The following is a 27,610-nucleotide window of genomic DNA, read 5'->3' as shown; positions in this document are numbered from 1 at the left end:
GTGGATCTTGACCGGAATAGGTTAGCAACCACTTAAACAGCAAAATCAAAGATCAAAGGAAGGAATTCACCAAAAATAAATTTAACCTCATCACTGTAAACACACACCCACATCATCACTGTAAACACACACCCACAACACAACATAGAATAAGGTATAACAAGAATGACTTAGAAGGGGAAGAGGAAAGTGATTGAATTGACTTAGTACAAGGAAATAGGAGGCCATCAGATAATGGACTATCTCATACACAAGATTTTTTACACAAACCTCAAGGTAACAACTAAACAAATAATCAAAACAAAATCACACGTGATTAACAAAGAGAAAACTAGAAGAGTCATAAGACAGAACAACCAAACTGAATTGGCAGTCCAAAACAGACAGGACAAGAAACAAAGGAAATGCAAAAGAACTGGAAAATAAGTGACAAAACAGCAACATTAAGCCCTCATATATCAATAATTACCCTAAATGTAAATGGATTGAACTCTCCAATCAAAAGATACAGAGTGGCAGGATGGATTAAAAAGCAAGAACCAACAATATGCTGCCTCCAGGAAACACATCTCAGCTCTAAAGACAAGCACAGGCTCAGAGTGAAAGGATGGAAGACAATACTCCAAGCTAATGGCAAACAAAAGAAAGCAGATGTTGCCATACTCATATCAGACAAAGTAGAATTCAAGATAAAACATGTTAAGAGAGACAAAGAAGGGAAATATATAATGATAAAAGGGACACTCCACTAAGAAGACATATCACTTATAAATATATATGCACCCAACATAGGAGCACCAATGTACATAAAGCAACTATTAACAAACCTAAAAGGAGATATTAACAATAACACAATAATAGTAGGGGATCTTAATACCCCACATACATCAATGGATAGATCACCCAGACAAAAAGTCAATAAAGAAATAGTAGACTTAAATGAAAAACTGGACGAGATGGACCTAGTAGACATATACAGAGCACTCCATCCAAAAACAGCTGACTACACATTCTTCTCAAGCGTGCATGGAACATTCTCAAGGATAGACCATATGTTGGGAAACAAAGCAAGTCTCAATAAATTCAAGAAGACTGAAATCATAACAAGCATCTTTTCAGACCATAATGCTATGAAACTGGAAATCAACCACAAAAAAAAAAATGGGAAAGTGACAAAAATGTGGAGATTAAACAACATGCTACTGAACAACCAATGGATCATTGATGAAATTAAAGTAGAAATCAAAAACTATCTGGAAACAAACGAAAATGAAAATATGCCATACCAAACCATATGGGTTGCAGCAAAGGTGGTCCTGAGAGGGAAACTCATAGCGATACAAGCCCACCTTAACAAACAAGAAAAAGCCCAAATAAGCAACCTGAAATTACACCTAACAGAACTAGAAAAAGAAGAACAAACAAAGCCCAAAGTCAGCAGAAGGAGAGAAATAATAAAAATCAGAGCAGAAATAAATGAAATTGAGACCAAAAAAACAGTAGAAAGGATTAATGAAACAAAGAGTTGGTTCTTTGAGAAGATAAACAAAATTGACAAATCCTTAGCCAGGCTTACTAAGAAAAAAAGAGAAAAGGCTCAAGTAAATAAAATTAGAAATGAAAGAGGAGAAATTACAACAGGTACCACGGAAATACAGAGGATTATAAGAGAATACTATGAGAAATTATATGCCAACAAATTGGACAATCTAGAAGAAATGGATAAATTCTTAGACTCATACAACCTCCCAAAACTGAACCAAGAAGAAATACAGAATCTGAATAGACCAATCACAAGTAAAGAGATTGAAATAGTAATCAAAAACCTCCCAAAAAATAAAAGTCCAGGACCAGATGGCTTCTCTGGTGAATTTTACCAAACATTCAAAGAAGATTAATACCCATCCTTCTCAAACTATTCCAAAAAATAGAGGAAGATGGAATACTTCCTAACTCATTCTACGAGGCCAACATCACCCTGATACCAAAGCCAGACAAAGACAATACAAAGAAGGAAAATTACAGGCCAATATCGCTGAAGAACATAGATGCAAAAATTCTCAACAGAATATTGGCAAACCGAATACAGCAATAGATTAAAAAGATCATACACCATGATCAAGTGGGATTTATACCAGGGACACAGGGATGGTTCAACATCCACAAATCAATCAACGTGATACACCACATCAACAAAACAAAGAATAAAAACCACATGGTCATCTCAGTAGATGCAGAGAAGGCATTTGACAAAATACAACATCCATTTATGATAAAAACTCTCAACAAAATGGGAATAGAAGGAAAAGTACCTCAACATAATAAAGGCTATTTATGACAAACCCACAGCCAACATCATACTCAATGGGGAAAGACTGAAAGCCATTCCTCTGAAAAGAGGAATGAGGCGGGGCTGCCCACTCTCACCACTCCTATTCAACATAGTACTGGAGGTTTTGGCCAGAGCAATTAGGCAAGAAAAAGGAATAAAAGGAATCCAAATAGTTAACCAAGAAGTGAAACTCTCACTATTTGCAGATGACATGATTTTATAAATAGAAAACCCTAAAGAATCCGTTGGAAAACTATTAGAAATAATCAACAACTACAGCAAAGTCGCAGGGTACAAAATCAATCTACAAAAATCAGTTGCATTTCTGTATGCTAATAACGAAATAACAGAAAGAGAGCTCAAAAAGATAATACCATTTACAATTGCATCTAGGAATAAATTTTACCAAGGAGGTGAAAGACCTATACAATGAAAACTACAAGACATTATTGAAAGAAATTGATGATGACATAAAGAAATGGAAAGATATCCCATGCACATGGATTGGAAGAATAAACACAGTTAAAATTTCTATATTACCTAAAGCAATCTACAGATTCAATGCAATCCCAATCAGAATCCTAATGACATTCTTCATGGAAATAGAAAAAAGAATACTAAAATTCATATGGGGCAACAAAAGACCCCAGATAGCTAAAGCAATCCTAAGAAAAAAGAACAAAGCTGGAGGCATCACAATCCCTGACTTCAAAACATACTACAAAGCAATAGTAATCAAAACAGCATGGTACTGGTAAAAAAAAAAAAAACAGACATACAGATCAATGGAACAGAACTGAAAGCCCAGAAATAAAACCACACATATACAAACAGCTAATTTTCGACAAAGGAGCTAAGAACATACAATGGAGAAAGGAAAGTCTCTTCAATAAATGGGAAATGTTGGGAAAACTGGACAGCCACATGCAAAAGAATGAAAGTGGACCATCTGCTATCGCCATTCACAAAAATTAACTCAAAATGGATCAAAGACCTGAAGCTGAGACCTGAAACTATAAAACTCATAGAAGAAAATATAGGCAACACACTATTTGACACTGGTCATAAAGGAATCTTTTCGGATGACATGCCTACCCAGACTAGGGAAACTAAAGAAAAAATAAACAAGTGGGACTTTATCAGATTAAAGAGCTTCTACAAGACAAACGAAACCAGAATCAAGATGAACAGACAACCCACCAGCTGGGAGAGACTATTTGCAAAACATACATCTGACAGGGGATTGATCTCCATAACATACAAAGAACTCACACAACTGAACAACAAAAAAACAAACAACCCGATCAAAAAATGGGCAGAGGAAATGAACAGACACTTCTCCAAAGATATACAGATGGCCAATAGGCACATGAAAAGATGTTCAACATCATTAATCATCAGGGAAATGCAAGTCAAAACAACACTAAGATATCATCTCACACCTGTTAGAATGGCTATAATCACCAAGACAAAAAACAATAAATATTGGAGAGGATGTGGAGAAACAGGAACCCTCAAACACAGCTGGTGGGAATGCAAACTGGTGCAGCCTCTATGTGAAAAACGGTATGGGGATTCCTCAAAGAATTAAAAATAGAGATGCCCTATGATCCAGCTATCCCACTACTGGGAATCTATCCAACGAACCTGAAATCAATAATCCAAAGAGGCTTATGCACCCCTATGTTCATTGCAGCATTATTCACTATAGCCAAGACGTGGAAGCAACCTAAGTGTCCCTCGACTGACGACTGGATCAAGAAAATGTGGTATATACATACAATGGAATACTACTCAGCCATAAAAATGACAAAATCATCCCATTTGCAACAACATGGATGGGCCTGGAGGGTATTATGTTAAGTGAAGTAAGCCAGAAAGAGAAAGACAAACACTGTATGATCTCACTCATATGTGGAATATAAACCAACACACGGACAGAGAAAACTGTATTGTGGTTACCAGGGGTAATGGGGGTGGGGGGTGGGCACAAGGGGTGAAGGGAGACATATATAGGGTGATGGACAAACAAAAACGTACAACCCAAAATTTCACAATGTTAAAAACTATTAAAACATCAATAAAAAAAAAGTAGACTATTGGTGAACACGATGCAATCTATACAGAAACTGACATATAATAATGTACACCTGAAATTTACACAGTGTTATAAGCCAATATGACCTCAATAAAAAAATTAAAAAAAAATTAACTCAAGGTGCTGGCCTGGTGGTGTAGTGGTTAAGTTCATGCATTCCACTTCGGTGGCCTGGGGTTCACAGGTTCAGATCCTGGGCGTGGACCTACACACCACTCATCAAGCCATGCCATGGTGGCATCCCATACACAAAGCAGAGGAAGATTGGCACAGATGTTAGCTCAGGGCCAATCTCCCTCAACAACAACAACAACAAAATGAACTCAAAATGTATTATAGATCTAAGTCTAAAGTGCAAAACTATAAAACATCTAGAAGATAACATAAGACAAAATCTAGATGACCTTGGGTATGGCAATGACTTTTTATATACAACACCAAAGGCACAATCCATGAAAGAAATAACTGATAGGCTGGACTTCATTAAAATTAAAAACTTCTGCTCCACAAAAGACAATATCAATAGAATGAGAAGACACGCCACAGACTGAAAGAAAATATTTGCATATTTGCAAAAGATACAACTGATAAAGGACTGTTATCTAAAATATATGAAGAACTCTTAAAACTCAACAAAAAGAAAATAAACCCAATTTAAAATTGGACCAAACACTTTAATGGACCCCTCACCAAAGAAGATATACAGATGGCCAAAAAGAATATGAAAAGATGCTCCACATCATACATCATCAGGGAAATGCAAATTAAAACAACAATGAGATACCACTACACACCTATTAGAATGACCAAAATCTGGAAGACTGACAACATCAAATGCTGGCAAGGATGTGGAGCAACAGGAACTCTCATTCATTGCTGGTAGGAATGCAAAATGGTGCAGCCACTTTGGAAGACAGTTTGGTGGTTTCTTACAAAACTACACATAATCTTACCATAAGAGCCAGCAATCAAGCTCCTTGGCATTTACCCAAAGGAACTGAAAACTTACATTTCCACAAAAACCTGTACATGGATGTTTACAGCAGCTTTATTCATAATTGCCCAAACTTGGAAGCAACCAAGATATCCTTCAGGAAGTGAATGGATAAATAAACTTTGGTATACCCAGAAAATGAAATATTATTCAGGAAAAAAAAAAGAAATGAGCTATCAAGACACAAAAAGACATGGAGGAACTTTAAATGCATATTTCTACGTGAAAGAGGCCAGTCTGAAAAGGCTACATACTATATGATTCCAACTATATGACATTCTAGAGAAGGCAAAACTATGGCGACAGTAAAAAGATCAGTGGTTGTCAGAAGTTGAGGGTTGTTGGGGTAGAGGGATGAATCAGTGGAGCACACAGGATTTTTAGGGCAGTGAAAATACTCTCTGTGATGCTATAATGATGGGTATGTGTCATTATATTTTGTCCAAACCCATAGAATGTACAAAACCAAGAGTGAACCCTAATGTAATCTACGGACTTTGGGTGATTATGATGTGTCAATATAGGTTCACCAATTGTAAACAAATGCACTATTCTGGTGGGGGATGCTGATAATGGGGGAGGCTATTCACGTGCGGGGGCAGGGATGTATGGAAACTCTAATTTTCTCTCAGTTTTGCTGCAAACCTAAAACCGCTCTAAAAAAAAAGTCTTTAAATATGCAAAAAAAAAAATCTATATCTCATATGCCTGAAAAGAAACTAAGGGAACAAGTGAATGAATATCTTCAGTGTCCACATAGGGGAGAAGGGAGAATGAAGAGAAGTAATCTGCTATTCTCTGAAATTGCTCCAGTAAGAACCAAAGAACTACAAGAGGAACTATGATGATAATCAAGAAATGAGTTCCTAGAGATGTGAGATATTAGAGAGAATAACTGAAGAAAGAGGAGAGACTTCTTCCCTGGAAGCCCCTAAGAGATAAGACTAGCCAGTCAGGGCTACCCTGAGGAAGGGACAGAATGGTTCCTTAGGAAATATAAATCCATGCTAACCAGATGCCCTACAGGAATCTCCTAAAAGGAATTCTCAAGATCAATCTTACTTTTTTCTCTTCCTTCTCCTCCTCTACCTCTGACTCTTCCTCTTCTTTTTCCAAACAGGAATCTGGGCTGTTAGCTCCAGAGAGCATTAAGTCTAGAACAGGAATAAGAAGGAAAAGCTAAATAATTTATCCAATACAATAAGTGATGAGTTAATGGAGCTGATCCCAGATTACCATTCTTCTAACTCTGCCTTTCGTGTCCAAGTGGTATTTTTTCCATAACAGATGATCCTAGATTATCATGGTTCTACCCTTTTCAAAGTTCCATCACTATTCATCATGCACTCTCCCTCCCCAACCGCTTTTTGTCTCCATTCCCTTCTCCACCCATCCATCCATCCATCCATCCTGGACACCTGGTCAATGGCATTCATGGACAGCCTCCTATTATAGAATCCAGAACTAGGCTGATGACATTGGATATAAAATAAAGAAAAGCTTCAGTTGCTGCCCTCATGAAGGAATCCCTCCCCTCCCTCTCTAGTCCTTATCCTACCTTTTCCTTCTCCACTATTGTCTGATCCATTGTATCGTCTCTGGAAACCAAACACGTTAACCCGCTCCTGAGGGAAGCAAGAAACAACAGCATCATCCACTAGTCTCCCAGGGGCTACTTTTGCCATCTGTCTTCAAGATTTTAGTCTTGGAATTTGGATTCATATTCTATACCATTTTCACTTGAAATTCCATTAGGTTTATCTAGATTTTTGTGGAGATTAACTATTACATTATGATATTGACAAATAATTATATAATATTATAACATATAATATTGTTATAATCTCTTTTTCTAGTTTATTTATAATTCAGTAAATAACTGGAAAGGGGAAATTCAGTTTGTCATTCTCCACCTTACCTCCAAAGGCAGAATTTGAGAGTAAAAACTGACTCTGAATTAAAGAGAGGTTAAGGTACATATATCTGAGACTTGAAGTTAAATAGGGAGGTAGGATTCCCCCTACCACAAACTGTCTCTGCCTGGGCTGAGAGAAGATCCCATTTGTCCAAGGGTAGGGAAAAAAATGGATGATTGAAGGAGTCAAGGGAATCTGGCTTGGGAAGAAAAGACTAGTTCTTTTCTATTTTTCTTTTTTTTTTTTTTTGTGAGGAAGATCAGCCCTGAGCTAACATCTATTGCCAATCCTCCTCCTTTTTTTTTTGTCCCCAAAGCACCAGTAGATAGTTGTATGTCGTAGTTGCACATCCTTCATAGTTGCTGTATGTGGGACACGGCCTCAGCACGGCCGGAGAAGCAGTGCGTCGGTGCGTGCCCGGGATCCGAACCCAGGCCGCCAGTAGCGGAGCGCGCGCACTTAACCACTAAGCCGCGGGCCAGCCCAAGACTAGTTCTAATACTAAGACTGTAATGGGGAAGGACAAGCTGGTTTTCTACAGCAGGGAGTGTATGGTTTGCTTTGTGTCCCAAATCCCAGAGAGGAGCAGGTATGTGGTCTGAATACTCTCCTACCTGAATACTGGTCTTTTCTGCCTCTTGAGCCATCATCAGGGCTGCCCCCAGTTTCTGGCTACAGTCCTTGTTCCTGTACTTTTTCTGAAAGGGAAGAAGATTAGAGTCAATGATAAATATAAGAGAAGTGACCCCAACATACTGCTACTCACCAAACATTATCTTTAACTACATTTATTTCTGGTTCCTGGTATTAATGAGATACTTCTATTCTTAATCCTTTGAGCTCAGAGACACAAGCCTTCCCACCTTGCCCCCTCACCAAACCTTTCACCAATTCCTAGCAATGTTTTCAACCAACATTCTGGTGTCCTCTCCAAAGTAAATCCCATGGAAATTTTTTTTTTTAATTTTATTTATTTATTTTTCCCCCAAAGCCCCAGTAGATAGTTGTATGTCATAGCTGCACATCCTTCTAGTTGCTGTATGTGGGACGCAGCCTCAGCATGGCTGGAGAAGCAGTGTGTCGGTGCGCACCCGGGATCCGAACCCAGGCCGCCAGCAGCGGAGCGCGCGCATTTAACCGCTAAGCCACAGGGCCAGCCCAATCCCATGGAAATTTGAAAAGGCAAGATTAAAGGAGTTTGGGTGATTACACTTTTAAGCTTCTCACAAGTTTCTTTAGATCCAATTGCTTGATTTAATACTCACTTCCTGATTTTCTAAGGCCCCTAAGATGCTGGGCCTCTGCTCATTTGTAAGGCTGGTTGAGCCCAAAATGATTATAGGAAGAAAATATTATTCAGTTAATTAATTTATATATAATTATATTATATATATTTATAATATATATAATTTATATTTTATATTATTTAGTTAATATAATTTAGTTAATTTAGTGGGGAAGATTTTGCCCCCAGAAGATATTTGGCAATGTCTAGAGACACTTTTGGTGGTCACAACTAGGGGTGGGGAGTGCTACTGGCTAGATGCCAGTAGAGCCCAGGGATGCTACTAGAAATCCTACAATGCACAAGACAGTCCTCCACAACAAACAATTACCTGGCCCAAAATGTCAACAGTGCCAAGACTGAGAAACCCTCAGTTAATCTGTGCCCTCATTTCTGCCACACCTGCTTTGGCTAAACTGTAGAAAACCATTGTCTTCAGGAAGGTCCCTTACCTACAGGTGGGAAAGGACACTAAGAAAAATCATTATCCTGCTGCAATCCTAGTAGAAAGAAGAGTCCCTCGTGTATAACCTTACTCTTGCACACTGGGTCAAACGTGAGACTTTCTCTTGACCCAGCTGCCCCTGGGAGAAAATCATGTTTAATAAAGGGAATATTTAGTTTTCAAGTTCCCTGTATCACAACTGACCCCCGAGGGTTGCTCACCACTCCAGTTAACTCCAGAGACAGCTCCTGGAAGTTCTTTAGCATGTTGACTGGGATCCAAGCACGAGAGACTGTTTCCCCAAAAAATGTCACATGGTACTTAGACTGAAAGAAAAGACGTTTCTGTTATGGCCTCTTGTCCTTCTCCCTGCCTTAGCCCTCTAGCCAGAAAAGGCAAGGGAAGAACTGAGGATTCATAAGGAAGGAGGTGCTGGGCCTTGTCTGCTCCCTTATACCTGATGCACCTACCCCATCTCATTCCATTGTTCCATCCTGACCTCAGGAATCCTAACCAAAGCATATTTATCAAAACTACAAATATCCTAGTAATGAATAAATATTTAATTAGATTCAAGTTTATTTCTATATGTGAGTACTTATTTCTGTGTTTATCACTCTAAGTATCTGTTTCTACTCGTGTCTGCTGGCCGTGGCTATGTTTCTAACTCTGCACATTTGCTAGGGTGATTTATTCATTACTTTGGCCTGAGCACCTACCTACCCTGAAACAGGAAAACTCACCGGCAGGGAATCAAGATGAGAAGCAAAAAGAAAATATTCTCCCAGGTCAGGATCAGATTCTATCATGCCTGGCCACCTGGAGAAGATAGATGGGTATAAGAGATGAAAGAGAACGGGTTAGATGAACAGAACACAAACTCATCAATACACATGTACAGAAAGGGGCAATATATTTTGCAAACAAAGGATCCCAAAGATAGACTCCTCTGTCAATCTTATCTTTCTAGGCCTTCTGGCAACCCTGAGAACTAAATCTTCTGACTAGGGACATCATCAAAGAGGAAACTATCCTACCTTCCTTGTTCTCTTTACTTTGTATATCTCTCATATCACAATGTTTTAAAAATGCCTTGGAGCCACCCTCCTCTTTCTACCTACCCAGGGTAGAACTGTCAGATCCTTTTTTCCAGGGAGACACCACTTCTACTGTGAAACCTCTAGAAAACATGCTCTGTCAAAGCCCCCAAGCCTGTTACTTTATTTTCTCCCTCACCCCATGCTCTTTCTAAGGCAGGTACCATTTCCATTATAAATGCTTTCCATTTCCTTCTCTCCCTGCTTGAATCTATCACTCCCAAGTTCATGAAGGATTCTCTGACTATGCCATGGTGTCCTACCAGGGGTAACCATATTGCTTGGCCCAGATGATGGATCCTGGGATGTAGGAGGCATAGGCCACATCACTCTCATGCCCTGTCCAGGTCTCCTCAGGGACATCACAGCGATTATACTCCAAGTCTGCCCAAAAGAGAGAAGGAAGAAGGGGAGGAAAGAGCCTCATAAGGTGAAAATCTGGATGAGAGCAGGGGAGATGACAAGAAGAAACTGGTATATGCAGCAGGTGGGACCAAAAGGGCACCTGGGAGACAGGCAGGGAGGAAGAACAAAAACCCATGGAGGAAATGCAGCTACAGCCAGGAGAAGTAGGAGTGCTGCCTCCTTAGACTCTACAGAAAGAGATTCCAAACTTCTGTCTATAGCCCATGTTGTCTGACTCTGCTTCCAACTATGTAACATCATGACAGTAATTTCTCTGAGACTCTGTTTTCTCATTTGTAAAATAATTGGGCTGAACTAGATCATCATAATCTCTTCCAAGTAGTTTCAAACATTCTAGAATTCTAAGCCACTGGAACTCTCTCATCTGCTTTTCTCCACATCACTCATTTCCCTTCCTATCCACCAACCCAATACTAATAATCTAGTCAGGATTGACAGGGTCAGACCAATGCTGAAGGAGATGGAATTCATTCAGAACACACATTTATATTCCAGGCCCATCTGCACAACATAACTCTTCAGAGTGTCTTCTTCTAGCCCATTATGCCAGACTCATCTTGATATGACCGAAGATCCCTTCCTCTCTCCCAAACACAAGGACCCCTGGAGTTGAAACTACACCTATTACATATTTACTATCAAGGATACATGCAGGGAAAGAAAGAGAGGAACAATGAAAACTGAGAAAAACATTTCCACTCCATTCTACCTGTATTCTGGTCACAGGACCAACTATCTGGAAGGACTGAGGGGTCAATGTTCCCACGAAGCCGCCTCCATTTCTCACAGTTCGGGGAGGAACACTGGACCCAGACTAGGCATTGACCTGTGACAGGAAAAAAACTGAAATAAGAGACTAAAAAATATGCTCTTCCTTCTTCACTCCAACTAAAATCAATATACACTCTGCCAGAATCACAATGCCTTAGAGATCAACTAGTCCAATCCCTGACTTATAAATGGGAAAAATAAGGCTCAGAGAAAATAATTGACTTTCTGAAGATCAGTCTAAATTGGTGGCAGAGCTGAACTTAGAACCCAGGTCTCACATCTCAATCTTTCTCCTATACCATGCTATCATCTCTCCCCTTCCCAGGGCAGAAAGGAGTGTTTCCTGTACTAACAGTTCTTAAAAAGGTTGCCTGGCATCTTTCTAGCTAGTGCCTCGTCTTCTGCTGGCATATCATTACTGAAAAGTTCTTTTGAAGGGCTACCCAGCATCTCTTTTGTGCACAAAATCCAGAGTTCCTATCTGAACCTCAACTGATTTACGTGTCACCAAATAGCTAAGTTGCAGCCTTTGAGACCAAGAGTCCCAGGTTCACCCCCCTCCAAAAGACACAAGTCAAAATCTATCATTTCTCAATCAACTATTTTCTTTAGGCCCTGTTCAAAAGCCAAGAATTCCTTTTATCTATTACCTTCTAAACTCTCATCACCACCCTTCTCTATCCCCACATCTTCTAAGTCGACCCAGTGCCCCTCACGGCCTCTCGTTTCTCACTCCCAAACCCTTCCACCACTGTGTTCTTTGGAATTCTAGACAAGAGCAACAAAGGTCCACATATCCTCAACCTCTTCTCTGAACCTCTATCTCCTTTTTGAAACCTAGTGACACACTAATGACACTGCCTCTACCCGACCCTACCCCCACCCACAGCCCTCCAAGTGGAGTCAGTTCCTTCTCACACATCCTACGTCTCTCAGGTCAGCAAATGGGGTCAGCATCGTCTTTACTCCCCACTGTCCCTTCCAGATCATCACTATCCACCCTCCTATAAAAATCTTTCCTCCCTTGAGGTCCATGCCCTGGGACGACACTGCCCTCCCATCTCCCTTGTAAAGATGCTGACATCTGGTTCAGCCTTCTCCTCCTCCTGCCCTCATTCCAGATAACCACTGTTTCCACAAGAGTAACTCACAAAGCACCCCACTATCCGAGTTCCTTGACCTTCTCTTCCACGCCACCTCAGTAACCCACTTCACTTCAGCAACCCACTCCCACTCCTGCATGCCCCACCCAGTAATCTGCAGGGACCACCAAGTGCCCTGAAACAGTTATCCAAACATCCCTCTCTGATAAAAATACCCCATCCTTCCACTTCGCTTGCTCAAAGACCCCTACTGCAACTTTTACTTTATCTAGATCTCCAATCCACTGGCCCCTACCTTCCTCTCAATCTAGTAGCAATCTCCTTCTTCACGCTGGACTTACTCAGGTTTGATTCCTTAGATTCTCTTGCAGACATCTTCAACTCCCCTTCCTTCTGTCCTTCCTCCCACCCAGCTGGCAAAACACAACCCTGAATGAGCCCACTCTACCTTTTCTGTGTCTATACTCATTCAATTGAGAGTTGCTAGAGAAAAATCACACACACTATATATTCACAATTAATATCAACCAATATGTTTCTCTAGTAAGTTCACTCTCCTACTGTCAAATTACCTTAAATGCCTGACCATAAGGGATGCCCCTCCATCCCACTGAAATCATCCCTCAGAAAAGCAGCTGACTACATTTGGGTCCTTTCAAAATATCTCATATTATGGGTAGCTGTCTCAATTACTTTATTTTGAAGAACAAAGTACTGGTTGGGAATAACATATTAGTCTGAAACAACAGTTGCCAATGATAGTTTTGGATATTTATAGAGGTGACCTACCAAGGCTAGAAAAAAAGAGTGGGAGAAGGGGCCGGGACCATAAAAGTAAACACAGATCAACAAAATAAATGATTGGTTGTGAAAATAATGAATATTCACGAGAAAAAGAGTGGGAAAAAAATCATTCTAATGATATAGAACTAGATATTTGTGGCTTGGGGTGAAATTTCCAATGACAGCAACATACAGTTCTTCAAAGTTTCCTTTCAAACAACTTAGAAAGAAAAAATGATGTGCTCCAGAAAACTGTGTTTGAGGCTCCCAGTGTCGCTCTATGTTAATGAAGATGATGTCATAGACACACATTAAGAGCATTTCAGTTGACGGATCATTTCTGAAACACTAGTTTTCTCGGATTCTGTGATCCCTCATTCTCTGTTTCCCCCTCTCATCTTTCTGGCAGCTCCCTCCTCAGTCTCCTTCACTAGGTTCTCCTTCTTCACCCAATTTCTAAATGTTGGGGTTCCAAAGCTCAATCATAGGTCTTCACTCCCCATACTACATTTTCTCCTGAGGCAAGCTCACCCATTCCCATAGCTTTGGAATCCATTTTCATACCTGACAATACACAGATGTATACTAACAGCCTCCTATCTGAGTTCTAGATTCCTACAGCCATGGTGCTCTTTGACATCTCTATTTGAATGTCTCACAATGATCTCAAACCTGATGGGTCCCAACCTGATCCCACAATTTGCTCTTCCTCCACTTTTTCCCACCTCCTTTCACATAACTGCTCAAGCCAGAAGCCAATCATCTTTGACATACCCTTTCCTCTCTCTCACCCCCCAATATCCAATTCATTACCAAGTTCTAACAACTTTACATCCAAAACATACCTTAAAACCATTCACTTCTCTGTCTCCACCTTCATCATCCTAATCCAAATCACCAAAATACCTAATCCTAGCTCTAACTTCTTAACTGGTCTACTCTTGTCTCCCCATATTCCATTCTCCAATTAATCACCAAAGGGACCTTTTAAAACATTAAGTTGATGATGTCACTCCCCTGGTTAAAACCCACCAATGGCTTCCCACTACACTTAGGATAACATTCTCACTTTGTAACGTGGTGTTTGATCTAACCACTGCCTACCTCTTTACATTTATCCAGAGCCACTTTCCTGCCTTGCTTCCCCTGCTCTCTGAACTCCAATCACACTAGCTTTCTTTTAGTACCTGGAATACGCCAGACTTCACCCTACCTAAAACTCTTTCTCCTTCTCTTCACTTGGCTAACTTCTACTATTCCTTCAGGTCTCAGCTTCAATGTTATTTCCTTACAAATGCATTCCCTGACTGTTCCAATCTTAATTAGGTCTCCATCACTTCCTCTTATGACACTCTTTTCTTTTTCTTCACAGTACTTAATGCAAATTGTATTTATTGGATACTCCTATTTCTACTTCCTACTCCAGGAGGACTCACCTCTCCTTGACAACTGTAAGAAACAGGAAGAGTGGTTCATTTATAGCAAGAAGCTTACACATTCACTACAATCACAATTCCACTCACAAGTACTGCCAAAGGAGTGAACTTCCATCTCCCAGTCTAAAATCCAATCCTTGCCCTAATACTGAGAGGTACAGGACAACCAGATCACCTGACTGCCCAAATTAGACCTATACCTCCAGCTCCTTATAATACCATGTCATATAACCTGAGGAGCAGTTTATTGCCCTGGACTATTGATACTGGCTCAAGACAAGGTTGACATGAGGGAAGCTACTGTAGAAAAGAAACCCTACTATAACTTTGAATGACCTCTGACAAACTAACCCAGTTGGATATGCACCCTCCAGGAGATCTAACTGCTCTGTAGATTTTACAACCCCTGCTTGTAATGTACCTCCCAGCTGCGATAAGGTGATAACTTTGTTCTTTTGAGTTCCTTAGGAATGTGATGATCACTGAACAAGGAGTCTATGCTGATAGCCGTCATCAATGAAAACTGAAAGATCTGGTGTGGCATTCCCAGTCTGTAACACCAGAAGGTCAACATTCCTAACCCCCTCCCCTATAACTCATCAGCCTATATAACTGCCATAAAATTTTGTGCCCCCTGAAGATGGTTTTTTTTTTGGACATTAGTCAGCCATCTTCCCTCTTGCTAGCAAGCTGTAATAAAAAGTCCTTTTTATCCTACCACCCTGCCTCTTGACTACTGGCATGTCTTGCGGTGGGCAGACGAACCCCCTTTGGGCGGTAACATTATCTTGTTTGGTGCCTGCATAGTCTTCTTACAATTTTCTCTCAAGTATGTACAAACCATATTATGCTTCTCTAATCAAAATTATAAACATACACACATACATATTAGACACTAGCTGACTGTTTATTCCATTGTTCCTTATACATTGGGTTCTGTTTCTTCGGCACAAGACTGTTTTCCTCTAGATTCTTAAGTCTACTTATTTTCAAAATTTTAAACATACTAATATATTGTATGATCTATTTTATTTCTCGTCTTAAAATTTCCCAATTTAACCAAGTTTTTTTCATATAATATATTTATTTACTATCTAACACACGGAAACCAAAAATTCTATGAAGCCAAGGATTTTATCTATTTTTTTCACCACTGTATTTCCAGCACATAGGATAAGGCATTAATAACTATTCTTAAAAGAATAAATCAATCTATATCCGTCCTTATCATTCCTCCATCCAATCTCAAAAGTCAAGGTGTCCTTTCTGACTAAGAATAAACCCTCTGGTTCTCTCCTCATTCCCTTTAATCTCTCCTTCTCTATAAACAATTTTCCCTCAGCATGTAAACTGAGGTCACCCTCAGCCTATGCAGCACACAGGTCAAGCCTCTTTCTTTTAAAAGAAAGTTAAAAAAAGAAAAACTTTCCCTCAACTCTATACCCACTCCCCTTTATTTACCATTTTCTCCCTCCTAGTTTCACATCTACACTAATTGAAAAAAGCATTTGTTCTTCAACCAACTATAATCTGTCATTCACCCTTATCAACACATATGGTTGCTCTACTCAAGACACTAATGACTTCCTAATTGTGATATCCGGTGAGCATTTTCAAATCTTTATCCTCTTTGATGTCTCTGCAGTAGCATTTGACAAGGCTAAACACTCCCTCTTTCTTGAAATTTCCTCCTCCCCTGGCGTCTATGATACCACACTCTCCTAGTTTTCCTCCTGCCTTTCTGAGTTTTCTCTTAGTTCTTTTTAGTTGTTCCCTGGGCAGCTCTTTCTCTGTTCAATCCTAAACTTTACGTTCCCCCAGGGGGTTTTTATTCAGTGCTCTTCTCTTTTCACTCCACACCTTCTTCTTAGAAAATTTCACCCATTCCTACTGATACAGATCACTCCCAAATCTGTCTCCAGCCCAGATCTCTTTCTTGAGCTCTAAATCTCATCATAGACCCCCTAACTTGTCCAAAGCTGAATTCATCACCTGAAACTGGCTCTTTCTTCTACATACTCCATTTCAGGTCATAGTTCTTTCAGCCACTCAGTCACTCATGCCAGAAAACAGGATCATCCTAGAGGCCTCCCTCTTCCTCAGCTCTCATATCCAACTGGCAATCATATCATATTGATCCTGCCTCCTAAAGATCTCAAATTTGTCTCCTCCTTTTCATTGCTACTATCTTCCTTGCTTGGACACTATTTCTATGGGTCTAGTCTTGCTTCCTTCAATCCATCTTCCATGCTAGCATAGGGGAGCTTTCTAAAATGCAAATCTTGTCAAGTTTCCCCTACTTAATGTCAATGGTTCTCTTTACCTTTAAAATAAAATCCAAATTCCTTAGGTTGACATGTAAGGCTCTTTATGATCTGGCCCTTGCATGCCTCTAGTCTTATCTCCCCTATTCCTACAACCCCCAACATACCCAAAAGCTACAACCATTAGCCCTCCTCCATAACTTTGCCAATAATTATCCCTCTGACCTCCATTCCCACCTTAGTTCGCCTGACTAAATTATACTTTAAGATCTGAGTCAAGCAATATCTTTTCTTGGAAACTTTTCCTGGTCTACTCCCAACTTGTAGCTTTCTTGTCTGCCTTCCCCACAAGCCTATATCCCTTATGGCAGGCTTATATTCATTTCCTCTGCATTTACTCAGCACCTCCTAGAGGCACCCAACAACTATGGATTATACGAAGGAATACTGAATGAATGAAAACGTTCTCTCTCTTCCTCAGCAGTATATCCTCTAACAAATAGCTGTGAGAGATAAATTATAATCTTTGCAGAATTTCTTTTAACATCCTAACCTTTGCCTCTCCCCTCCATCTCCAATTTTCAAGCCTAAGTAAGTTTTCCAAACCATGGCTGAACTCACCAAAACCACTTCCCTCTCCTTTTTGTTGGTCTCTGATCTGAGAATTATCCTGAACTGCTTTCTTCAGTTGGTCTTTCTGTCTGTGGTCATGTCCACTTTGGGCTTTCTCCATTTTCTCATCTTCTGGGAAGATAAAACAAAACATTGTAGGGTAGGGAGATGAGGAAGAGATTCTTTGTAGATAGTAAAGGCCAGTGAAAGAAAGAAGAAGAATCATAGCCTAATAGTTTCCAGCCTTGGGCTGACAATTCTCAGCCTGCCCACTATTCCTTTCCCTAATTTCGTGAAGTAATAACTTGAGTCAGTTGTCAAAGTATATCTGGTTACACTTACGAGCTTCTTTCTTCCTTTTGCTTGAGGAGAGTCTATTGAATTTCTTTTCAGAGGGTGCAGGATCTGGCTGGCCTGGCTTCGATGTCTTTATCTCAGGGATTATTCCATCTTCCTGAGAAGCTGAAATTTCTAGAATACGAGGTACCATTACCATCTCTCTGAAAACAAGATTTTTTTTTTTTTATTGAAAAGGTAAAAAGAAGCAATTTGCAGTACCCTTCTTTCGAAAAAACCCAAGGATAAAAGTCAGGAGGATAGAAGAATCTGGGGCTTCTAAGTCCTCCTGAGGTCATTTTATCCATCTACTTGCCTATTTTTCCCAATTCAAACATGTATCTTTCCTGAGCCAAGAGAAATCTATAGAGATATGAAAAATGACTAAATAGGTAGATTACCATGTACCAATGTTAAGTCCACCCTATGATCAACTTGCCTCACTGGGATAAACTTACCCATCAGCATTATCATTATCAGCAGTAGAAGAAGCAATTCCTGGTTCCTTGTCTAATTGGGTACATCTTATGGGCTGGGCACAGGAAATCTCTGGAAAATCAAGGCTAGATCCCATCCCTCCCAAAACAAAATACCATAAGCAGAGAAGCTATTAAAGAAGATAACCACACCATTACTTCCAAACCGTAACCTTCCATTAAAATGTCTCTCACCTGTTGCCTGGAAGAACCTACCTTTGGACTTTTGTCATATCATAGAAGTTTAAGTCCTTAAATTCTCAGGAAAACTACAAATCTATATCTTTCTGCAAGCCTTTCCGGATTGATCTGCCTCATTCAAGGATAGCTAGGTAACGTTAATTTTCTTTTGTGTCCATAACATAAATTTTATGTACTGCGTTTTGTAACATTTGTTCCACAAACTTTCCCTAGGAGTAGAAGTACACCTAAGAATAGCTGAAAATGCCAGACCATTCTCCTTAGCCTCATGGAGAAGGCCTCAGGGCCTACACTATAGAGTTCTTTATTCTAAAAATCAAATCCCTGAGCATATGTTAAAACAGTATTGGAAACAGAAATATAAGAAATATGCAAGGATAGATGGAAACTAAGTTCTTCAAATCTGGGAAAAACAATTTATCTTTTTTGAGTAGATTGTAAACATATAAAAATGAATTTAAATTACATTTTAAAAATCTAGATGAGACTATATTTATATTCTGAAGTCAGTTTAATCTACTTTTCTAAAAGTCTGTAACCCCTGTCTAAGGTGGTTTAGCTATAATCCTGTTGATAGAAGATGAAGTATTTAAAAATATTTCAAAGTCCCATCTAATATATAGTTACTTAGGAAGAGGGAGGGAAAGAGAGAAGCTGTCAACTTACTCTCTTCCTCAAATAACAGTTTCTTTGTCTAACTTAAACTCTTTTTCTCTCACTATAAGCCATACCCAAGCACTCCTGGAGGGACTTCTGTAGCACAATCTGGATAATCTCCTCAAATTCTGCATTGGTAAGACTTGATTTTTCCTGCAGAGACAAGGGTAGACAAGGAAAACCACTCATCTTTCCCCCGTTCTCCTCTCTGACCAGTCTGGGAAGCCTCCTTTAGATGAGGCAATAAGTTCACAAGGCTGAGAGCATGAAGTCAATGTATCTCAGGATTCCATAAACTCTATCCCAGATCTCCTGGGAATAAAGGAGTCAAAGAAAAGCAAAAAGTTTATAAAGTCTCTGTCTACTTCTACCCTCACCTCCATTCCACCTTAACCTCTATCTACCCATTATTTCCTGCTAAATGCTTTCATCAAAACATTTTTGACCTCTTTGAGAAGAAAATAGAAGCCCCAAGAAAGGAATAAAAAAACTGAAAGTACAGGCTGAATTTCCCCACCATGAAATGATTGTGTTTGTCTAGGCTGGGTGACGAGGAGAACCTGTCCCACTAGAGCTTATCAATGTCACTGACACCTTTTCTTTCTTCTCTGCTTGCTTGTTGTCTTGAGCCTTTCCTTTTTTCTCCTGGCCACTGCTTGGATTATTCTCTGTGGTTGCTTTCTTCTCCTTCTTCTTTAACCTGGCCTTTGGCAGGCTTGGCTTGTCCTCTGTCTCTGAGGCACTAATCCCCAGGGTCTCCTCCTTGGGTGAGCTGGAGCTACAGGGCATCAGGCTATGCAATTTTTGTGCAGGTGGGGCAAAGGTTTTCTTTGGTCCTTTCCCATATTCTAAAAAGAAATTTGATCATCAAATGGAATTTATGAAACATAGAGTCTAACACAGAGACTGCCAAACAGTGCCCACTGACTGGCCATACCAGAATTATCTGGAGAAAGCTTTTAACAAATTCAGATTTCTAGGCCTCTCCTCACCCACTCCCACCTCCCCTGCCCTGAGATTCTGATGAAGTAGTTTGAAGTGAGGCCCAGGAATCTGTGATTTTACAAGGCTATCTAGATGATTCTGATGTACTTCCAGATTTAGGAACCACTGAGTCATGCAAAGGTGATAAATATAAGCATGCAGGAAACTGAATTATTCAAACGCTAAATTTTTTAAATTTGCTCATTGTAACTTTGGACAAAATTTTATGGGAAATTAGAGAAATTGAAAAAAAAAAACTAGTCAAAATCTACAAATGATGCAATGAAACTGTACTGATCTTCCCAGGCATAAGTAATATCTCTTTCTTCTGAGCTTCCATAACAATTTGTACCTGTCTGGTGGCATTTGCCACATTCAAATTTATGTTCTAGATATTTAAACATCTTTTCTCTCCCTATGAGTTCATACATTCCTTGAGCAGGACTGTTTCTAAATCATATATATTTCACTCAAAGTATCGCGAAAAGTAGTAACTTTAACAGAGTGGACACAAAATATATGTGAACTGAGCTTCAGTGGGAATCTGGTACCCTTGGTCCAAATGACCAAGAGCTGAGAAAGAAAGGAAAAATGAGAGAAATACATAAAGTGAGCCTCCCTCACTCTCGACTCACCTTTACTCTGCAATGTTGTCATCATTCAGCTCAGAAGCTACACCTTCTTTGTGCCTCTGTTAGAAAAAAGAAATTAACTGCTATGACTCTGATTGAACATGATTTTAAACTTTTTTCTCTCCCCGCCCCCTTTTTTTTTTGTGAGGAAGATCAGCCCTCAGCTAACATCCATGCCAATCCTCCTCTTTTTGCTGAGGAAGACCAGCCCTGAGCTAACATCTATTGCCAATCCTCCTCCTTTTTTTCCCTTTTTCTCCCCAAAGCCCCAGTAGATAGTTGCATGTCATAGTTGCACATCCGTCTAGTTGCTGTATGTGGGACGCCACCTCAGCATGGCCGCCCAAGCGGTGCGTTGGTGTGCACCCGGGATCTGAACTCAGGCCACCAGTAGTGGAGCACGCGCACTTAACCGCTAAGCCACGGGGCCGGCCCCTCTCCCCTTTCTTCTTGGGTTCAGGATCTCTTTGCCTGGGACCCCTGAACTAAACTTTCTGCCTTCTTGACTACACTTCTACCTCCTCAGCAGTGCCAATTACATATCAGGGAATAACGAGAGTTACTGTTAAGATTAACAACCATCCGGGCCCTCCCGTGGCTTAGCGGTTGGGTGCGCGTGCTCCGCTACTGGCAGCCCGGGTTCGGATCCCGGGCGTGCACCGACGCACTGCTTCTCCGGCCATGCTGAGGCCGTCCCACATACAGCAACTAGAAGGATGTGTAACTATGACATACAACTATCTACTGAGGCTTTGGGGGAAAAAAAGGAGGAGGATTGACAATAGATGTTAGCTCAGAGCCAGTCTTCCTCAGCAAAAAGGGGAGGATTAGCACGGATGTTAGCTCAGGGCTGATCTTCCTCACAAAAAAAAAAAGATTAGCAACCATCCTTAGCGTCTGAAGTGCCTAGAACCACGTCCAACATGAGGTAGGTACTCGTCAGCACTCGGCAGTGGTAGTGATGTATTAAAAAACAAAATTCAACTGAGTAAATTTTGAAGATCTTATTGGCTTCATTCAACGATTTATGAATCGGAAGGGAGCAGAAGGGAGCAGACACAAGGAAGTTATACTAGGGAGAAAAGTGGATTGGTTATTGCCCGGTTACCTTCCTTTAGAGGATGCCAGGGGTCTATCAGGCAGATTACCTAACTAGAGCTGAGCAAGCGATTCCTGATTGACTGGTTTAAGATTCCATTTCTGGGAGAGCCAAAACTATAATTTAAGTTAAGTCTGGGTTTGGCGATGTGGGGCTTAGCATAAGCAACTCCATTTGGGGCCTGTTGTCTTGTTTTTAACAGATGGAAGTGTAAGTAGTAGTAGTAGGGTATGGACGTTCCTGGGAGTTAAAGAGTGAGAGTTTTCTTCAGAGGGTAACCTCATTTCACTAGGTTCTCCTAAATGCTTAAAACACAAATAATCTGGCAATTCTCTGACCTAATTCAGAGGTCCCTGTGTGTAGAGAACTCCTTTTTTTAACGTTACTGTAATGTATATCTTTCCTTTACTTGGATCTTCGAGTCCAGTACATTTCCCAATGTGCTAGATTCTAGCAATCTCTATTCATGGCTCAGAAATCAGAGATCCCCAGAGATCCCCAGAGAAGCTAGTAATAAGAATCTAGCACCTTCACTCTATATCCATAGTTCATTTGTAGCTATCTACTCACAGATATTCTACACTACATCAATATGCTTCATTATTAGTACCAAAATTGTGACTAATAATAATGGTTAATACTTACTGAACACTGACTTTATTCTTTACCCTTTACATATGTCATCTTATTTAATTCTCACAATAAATCTATGAGATAGATACCATTTTACACTTGGGGAAATTGAAGCTTAGAGGAATTTAGAGATATTAAGTAATTGACAAGTGGTAAAATCAGGATTAGAATCTGTCTGATTTAAAAGTCTGTGCTATTAACTGTGCTATGCTACATCCCAATAGTCTAGTTCAGTGCTTCACAACCATTTTAAGGTCACCACACACATGAAAAGCATCCACTAAAAGTACACATCGAAACACAAGGAAAATTATATTTCTAGGTACTCTGGAGTGACAGGACCGGGCTGTTCACAGCCATAGGTAACTTAGGGGTTAGAGTTGTGGGTCCTCCAGTCGCACAAAGGCTGAAGAGGTTAGTATATCCACAGCTATAAGCCATTTGCGGCCCAGCAGAGTGCCAAGACTCATCTTGTGATGTTCCAATAATTTATACATTTTTCCAATTTACACTTTCCACTATTGATATTATTTCTACCCAGCTGTTAGAAGAGAACTGCCTTCTGTTTTACCAGCTTAAGCTTCTTACAACCCTTCTACTCAGTATTCTTTAGTCTTAGAGCATATAAGCCATTCTTATTTTTGTAACAATTATAACAAGCATTGTAGCTCTGGGAAGATCTCTAGAGATCATAAAGTACCGTCTCCCCTTTCTGCCGATGAAAAAATATGCAAAAAGAGGTTAAGTGGTTTGCCCAAAGCCTCAGTGTTAATACATGGTAGAGCCAACATGAACCCAGGCCTTTGGCTTGTAAACTCTACTAAAAACATGTCTATTCTTCTCAATGATCTTATTTCTGGCTGCTGGTTTTGAGTACTTTGAAGGCCCTACACCTGAAACTCAATCTTCCAACTGTGCCATTTTCCACTATAAAGAGACCCAAAAGCAGCGTAAAATGGATCTTCTGGTTCATATATACTTCCCCTTAAAGGATCTGAAAATTTTAAGACCCTCAAATGGCCAGGCTATAGTAAAAACTCAGTTGTTCAGGGTGTAGAGTTCCTCCCTCTAGATCTCAAGATAAATTCAAAAGGTGTTGGGGTTTTGACTTAGCGTGGTCACAGCATGGCTGAACGTAAAGTATTTTTAAATTATCTTTTGGTATTTTTCTGTCCTTTTCTTAATTCTATAAATGTGAATAATTCAGATGTGTTGTTCTGCAGTAACTACTTTTCCTTTATATCAAGGAGAACATTTCTCACTGTTTCCATCTTAATTCATCACCACCAACCTTCAAACTTATTTGCTCCAGGAAAAAAGACAAATGGAAAATTAGAGGAGAAACATTGCAGCAAATTGGTCTCCTTCTTTATGTTAATCCTAAATAGAAGCTAGACATTGAATAAAATTAGGCTGCAAAAGAAATATTAATTTGGCCATATATCTTCTCCCAGACTCCGAAATACCAAAAATGATCATGAGAAGTCCCCATGAAGGTAAACTAAATTACAAGAGGAGCTATGCTAAATGAGAAAAGCAAAATGAAAATTAGTGTATTTGAGATGGCAACATTCAATTTTTAAAAATGTACATATACATAATATTCTTATATATCCATAAACTATCTCTAGAAGAATATACAAGAAACTGACAAAAATGCCTCTGGGAGTGGAACTGGGTGGCTGGGTGTGAAGGGAGCTTTTTACTGTATCCCCTTGTGTATCTCTAGCATTTTATAACATACATATATTACCACTTCAACAGTGATTTTTTAAATTTTAAGTTCTTCAAGTATAATAAAAAGAGTATATTGATCAACCTAAAAATGCAACATTTTCCAATATTTAGTTTCAAATCATTATCTAAACCTACACTGACCTCTCTAGGCCAAAGTGCGTTACTGGAGCCCCAACCAACTGGATAAAATTGGTGGATCGTTGTATAATTAATGTGGATTATTAATGAGATGTAGTAAATCTATAAGCAGTGATGTATAATAGTTCCCCTTAATTTAGAGTGGGGGTGTGAAGAAGCACATTACTTTTAAAGAAAATCTCTAACCTGATCAACAGAGAAGGGAAATCCAGGTAGTCACTGACAACTCAAGTGTCTGCTCCTCTGTTTCAGACAAACTATTTTCTTTCACAATAACAAATATTGAAATCTAGTTCAGAGGGAAAAATTTTTAAAAAGAGTTAATAAATATACAAAATACCACCAACTTTCAACTGATCAGCTACTAAATGACTATGGGCTCTAAACCCAGGAGTAACATTTGACATTTTAACTTCTCTTTTCTTACCTTAGATGAGAAAGAGGAAAAAAAACACCTAATAAAGCTTTAAATATGAAAATAAAAGAAAGTTCCATAAACCAGATCCTACCCACTCAACATAAGAAAGAGGAGTGAATAAGGAAGAGAAAAGAACTCAGAAATAACTGATAAAGGGAACCAAGGGGAGGTGAATGAGGTGTTCCAAAAAATAGACAGTTTTCCTACACTTAGAACGCTAGAAATCATCACACTGATTTTAAGATGAAATCACCTAGCTCAGAGGTTCTCAAAGTGTGATCCTGGGGGACCCCTGGGGGTCCCCTCCCTTTTCTAGCTACTTATCTGTGTTAGGCTGGATTTCCTCATATACTTCAACCAAAACAAGATATCATAACAGATAGAATTCAAAAACAGATGAAAACCCAGCTGTATTCTCTTCAGCCAAACATGAAAGAGATTTGCCAAAATGTAAAACAATGCCATTCTTCACACTAAATTTTCTTTCATTTAGGCAAATATATTTTTCATAAAAATGTTATTTATATTAACATGTAATTATTTTATTATCATTTTAAAATTAATAAATGTTTAAAATTTTTGTTTAATCTCTAATATATTAATATCAATAGAAATAAGCCAATCTTTGAAGTCTTCCATAATTTTTAAGAGTATAAAAGAGTTCTGAGACCAAAATGTCTGAGAACTGATCTAGCTAAATAACTTAATTCAGTCTTGTCAATATTTTTCAAAAAGCATTAATCCTCCTCCCACCTCCCCCTGTTTAGAATGTCTTCACAAATTTCCCCCTCCTAACTATCCCATTTTCCCTCTTTATATTGTTCCTGGAATCCTTGGTCTAAGAATAAAAGCAAACCCTTTAGAATTGTCCTCTAACACAGACTCTGAGAGCCTCAAAAAACTGTATTTAAAGACTGTATTTAAAATCTCCTTTAAACTGGAGTTTAATTTCCTTGTGGCATTAATGTCTAATGGCATGTAAACCCCTGCTTATTTTCATGACTGGATTAGTAACAGTAGTTCTTGTCTTTTGTTTCTTCTTCTGCTTTTTTTGTGCTCAGTGAGCATGATTTAAAACTTTTAACAAGACACAAGGACAAAAAAGAAAGATTCCAGCTACCCTTACTGCCCATACTAGACCACTTAAAGCATTAAATGTCATAACTACTTGAACTAAACCGTTTACAGACTCATGAATAAATGCACAGTAACTAAAGCTTCTTGGTTCAGAGAGGGCAAGGAAGCACGGGGACGCGGCCACTTATCACCAATATACAGGCTCTTTCTTTCAGGACTCTCATCTCCTCCAAACTCTTGCTATCCACCGCCTGAAATGCTTCCTCACGTGCCTCTGCTACCGACCTCAAACCAGCCTTTTTGTGTTGCTTTGGCTTCAAGCAGCACATCCCCCGCACCATTTCCCCTCACCAGGTGCCAAAGTGTGGAACAGGGAAGGGCCTGACTCCACCTTTAAAACCAAAGGGAAGAACTCTGGGTCTTCCGCATTTTTCTTCTCTTCCCTCACCAATTCTCCCTTGAGGACAGCAATTACGAAGGGAGGTTTCACAGAGTCGAAAGTCCTTGACTGCCCTCAAAGAGTGGCTTTCTAGCCTCTTCCCCGTCAAGAATCCCATCACCAGAGACTTGCCCCTCAGCTGCACCCCTCCGCCCCCACACACAGAGGCACCACGATCCTCATTCTCGCTCAGCCCGTCCTTGCCCGCCATCATATTGGGTTACTTTTGTGTGTCTGTTGGGGGTGAGTTTGCGGTTAGAGAGCCTAAGCAGGAGGCGTAAGAGTTGGCTGTCCCCTGAGGAGAAAAGTTCTCCTCAGGCCACAAGTACCAGGACTGGCCGCGCCTAGCACCCTCATCTGCAACCGGAGAAGAGCCAGCTACCTTCTGGAGTGAAGAGGAGCGAGTGAGCTACTGCAGCGATTCTCCAAGCCCCTCCAACCTCGACCCGGTTTTCCCGCCACCAAGAAGAGGTGCGAGGCCCACGCACAAGCTCCACCCCCTCCTCAGCGGCTTCAGCCCAGGGCTGAGGCGCATGCGCAGCTGGAAGCCGCTTCTGCGTTTGCGCGGCGATTTCCGCCATCTTCCAACCAAACGCCCTGTAAAACTACTAATCCCATAATTCTCGCTAGCCTCACTTTTTTTAGGCGGCAGCTGCAGCGCCTGATCGTTCGTGAAGCACCTCTTCCTTTTACTAACTTTTCTGTGTCCCAGACTGCCTTTTCGTTCCCCGATTCCTATTCTTCCTTTTAGTCTCCTTCACGCCCTTATTTTAATATTTTATTTGAGACTATTGTGAACCCCACTCTCACCTCTCCTGCCCTCTTCTCAGCCACAGGCCCCGCACCCCCAGCACTGTTGGCAGGGAGAACGGGCCACCTAGCACCCCGTGGAAAGGGGGTCGAATAGCTTCTTCCCCATTGGCCGAGGCAGGGAGCCCAAAGCAGGCCGAAATCTCTTCCCCGCCCACATTCGTTTTTCTACAAGGCGGCGCGAAGCCGCAGCGTGTGCATTCGGGAAGGCCTGCGTGCGAGGTGGCGGTGGAGGTGGATGGACTGCTGGTGGTGGCTGTGGTGGGCGTCGGGGTCGCAGCCCGCGGGCTGGGGGCTCGTGCGCAGGCGTCGGGTGGTGGGCGGAGGTGTTGGTGTCTGGGCTGTGGGTGTGGAGGCGGAGAGGAGGGCGTGGTGTCCCCAGGTGATCGCGATTCGGCGAAGGCGGAGGAG

The 27,610-nt window shown here is 40.4% G+C and overlaps 1 protein-coding gene across 4 annotated transcripts in view; it reads right to left on the bottom strand.

Annotated features, from left to right (window-relative positions):
* The window catches only part of ZCWPW1 (zinc finger CW-type and PWWP domain containing 1), a 36,429-nt gene extending 9,145 nt beyond the window's left edge, over positions 1–27,284 (bottom strand). Inside the window, exons 1-15 of one of the 4 annotated variants that reach the window (XM_058569153.1) lie at positions 27,200–27,284; positions 24,642–24,744; positions 20,852–20,907; positions 19,827–20,080; positions 19,307–19,385; positions 18,357–18,474; positions 17,905–18,062; positions 17,572–17,694; positions 11,303–11,419; positions 10,431–10,551; positions 9,814–9,889; positions 9,292–9,396; positions 7,955–8,038; positions 6,983–7,049; positions 6,487–6,578 (exon numbers count right to left, since the gene is read on the bottom strand). In XM_058569153.1, coding sequence (XP_058425136.1) covers positions 6,487–6,578; positions 6,983–7,049; positions 7,955–8,038; positions 9,292–9,396; positions 9,814–9,889; positions 10,431–10,551; positions 11,303–11,419; positions 17,572–17,694; positions 17,905–18,062; positions 18,357–18,474; positions 19,307–19,385; positions 19,827–20,080; positions 20,852–20,876 — 1,419 coding nt within the window. In that variant the 5' untranslated portion in view covers positions 20,877–20,907; positions 24,642–24,744; positions 27,200–27,284. The remainder of the gene's footprint in view (positions 1–6,486; positions 6,579–6,982; positions 7,050–7,954; positions 8,039–9,291; positions 9,397–9,813; positions 9,890–10,430; positions 10,552–11,302; positions 11,420–17,571; positions 17,695–17,904; positions 18,063–18,356; positions 18,475–19,306; positions 19,386–19,826; positions 20,081–20,851; positions 20,908–24,641; positions 24,745–27,199) is intronic. The other 3 variants (XM_058569156.1, XM_058569157.1, XM_058569154.1) reach the window with 3 other exon arrangements.
* Between the last annotated feature and the right edge of the window lie 326 nt (positions 27,285–27,610).

Source organism: Diceros bicornis, chromosome 26, assembly GCF_020826845.1.
Source record: "Diceros bicornis minor isolate mBicDic1 chromosome 26, mDicBic1.mat.cur, whole genome shotgun sequence".
Taxonomy (NCBI): Eukaryota; Metazoa; Chordata; class Mammalia; order Perissodactyla; family Rhinocerotidae; genus Diceros; species Diceros bicornis.
The sequence above is the reverse complement of the archived record's forward strand: the minus strand, read 5'-3'. Positions and strand labels throughout refer to the sequence as shown.